Source organism: Galeopterus variegatus, unplaced genomic scaffold (genome assembly GCF_000696425.1).
Source record: "Galeopterus variegatus unplaced genomic scaffold, G_variegatus-3.0.2 Scaffold360, whole genome shotgun sequence".
In the NCBI taxonomy this organism is placed as follows: domain Eukaryota; kingdom Metazoa; phylum Chordata; class Mammalia; order Dermoptera; family Cynocephalidae; genus Galeopterus; species Galeopterus variegatus.
Window position 1 is genome coordinate 16811 of NW_007726471.1, and position 1103 is coordinate 17913.

Genomic DNA, 1103 nt, shown 5'->3' on the forward strand with positions numbered 1-1103 from the left:
CTTAGCGCAGGTCCTTGTCACCCCATACCACATCCCCCACAGTACTGCAGAAAATTCCTGCATAATCTCTCTGCCTCCAGGTGCTTACTTCTCCAAACCAGCCTACACATACAGTTCAGTTTCTAGAAGCCCACTGTGTCCACATCACTCCCTGCCCAGCCACCTTCCTTGGCTCCTACTCACCGCCCACTTCCTTAACCTAACATTCTTTCAACAACTCCCACAAACCTATCCTCTCTCCAGGTTGGTTTTACTCAAGGTACCCTTAGACTTCCTGGCCATAGATGAGGGACCCAGCTGTGGTAAGAGCTGACTACCCAGAGAATCTGCTCGGGCCTTATGGGGAGCAGATCAGTGTCTGCTGCTCCGTGGACAGACTTCTTGTCTTTGAGTTGACCTTGCTGAGGGGGATGCTCTCCGACAGGGTGAGAGGAGCAAGGTCACCTTCTTAAATGGCTGTACTCCTCCGTGTCATGCCTGCTGCTGGCCAGGGCCAGGGGGTGGTAATCAGGAACAGTTGCCAGTTTGTTTGTTTTTAACAGCTTTGGGTTCTCAAAGGATCCTGAAGGCTACATTTGCTATCTCAAAGGGTGGACAGCCAAGGTCCCTAAATGACTCCTCCTTAGATTTCTCTCCAGGAGGACAGGGCCCCCACCCTCCAGAGACCGCCACCAGACCAGCTCCTCACCTGTTTGCCTGGATGCTCCTTCCCAGGAGGACGCTGCTTATCACGACCACCACAGCCGCCAAGGCAAGGATGGAATAATTCCAAGGAGTTGCTGGGAGGGACACACAGGACAGAGCCTTGAGGAGAGGCCAGGCACCCTCAGGCCCACTAGTAGATGGGACTTGGGCTCAGACCCAGCTCACAGCATCAACTGTCCCCCTGCTGTGAAGATCCTAATCAAGGGGAGGGTAAGCCCCTTGACCTGGGAGGAGGGAAGACCCAATCTCTGCCCTGCAGAAGCCCTAATCTAACGGGGAGACAGCACTGCCACTGGCTAATAGTGGGAAAAGGGGGACAAGGGTGGGGAGGTGGGCCATGATAAACTCCCCAGTCTTCAGTTCTGCCAGGGGCTGGCCCCATGTAGCACAAAGAAAAG

The 1103-nt window shown here is 54.5% G+C and overlaps 1 protein-coding gene across 2 annotated transcripts in view; it reads right to left on the reverse strand.

Annotated features, from left to right (window-relative positions):
• The window catches only part of SLC51B (solute carrier family 51, beta subunit), an 8751-nt gene that overhangs the window by 1312 nt on the left and 6336 nt on the right, over positions 1-1103 (reverse strand). For both annotated transcript variants that reach the window (XM_008567958.1, XM_008567957.1), the window contains one exon: positions 689-779. In XM_008567958.1, coding sequence (XP_008566180.1) covers positions 689-779 — 91 coding nt within the window. The remainder of the gene's footprint in view (positions 1-688; positions 780-1103) is intronic.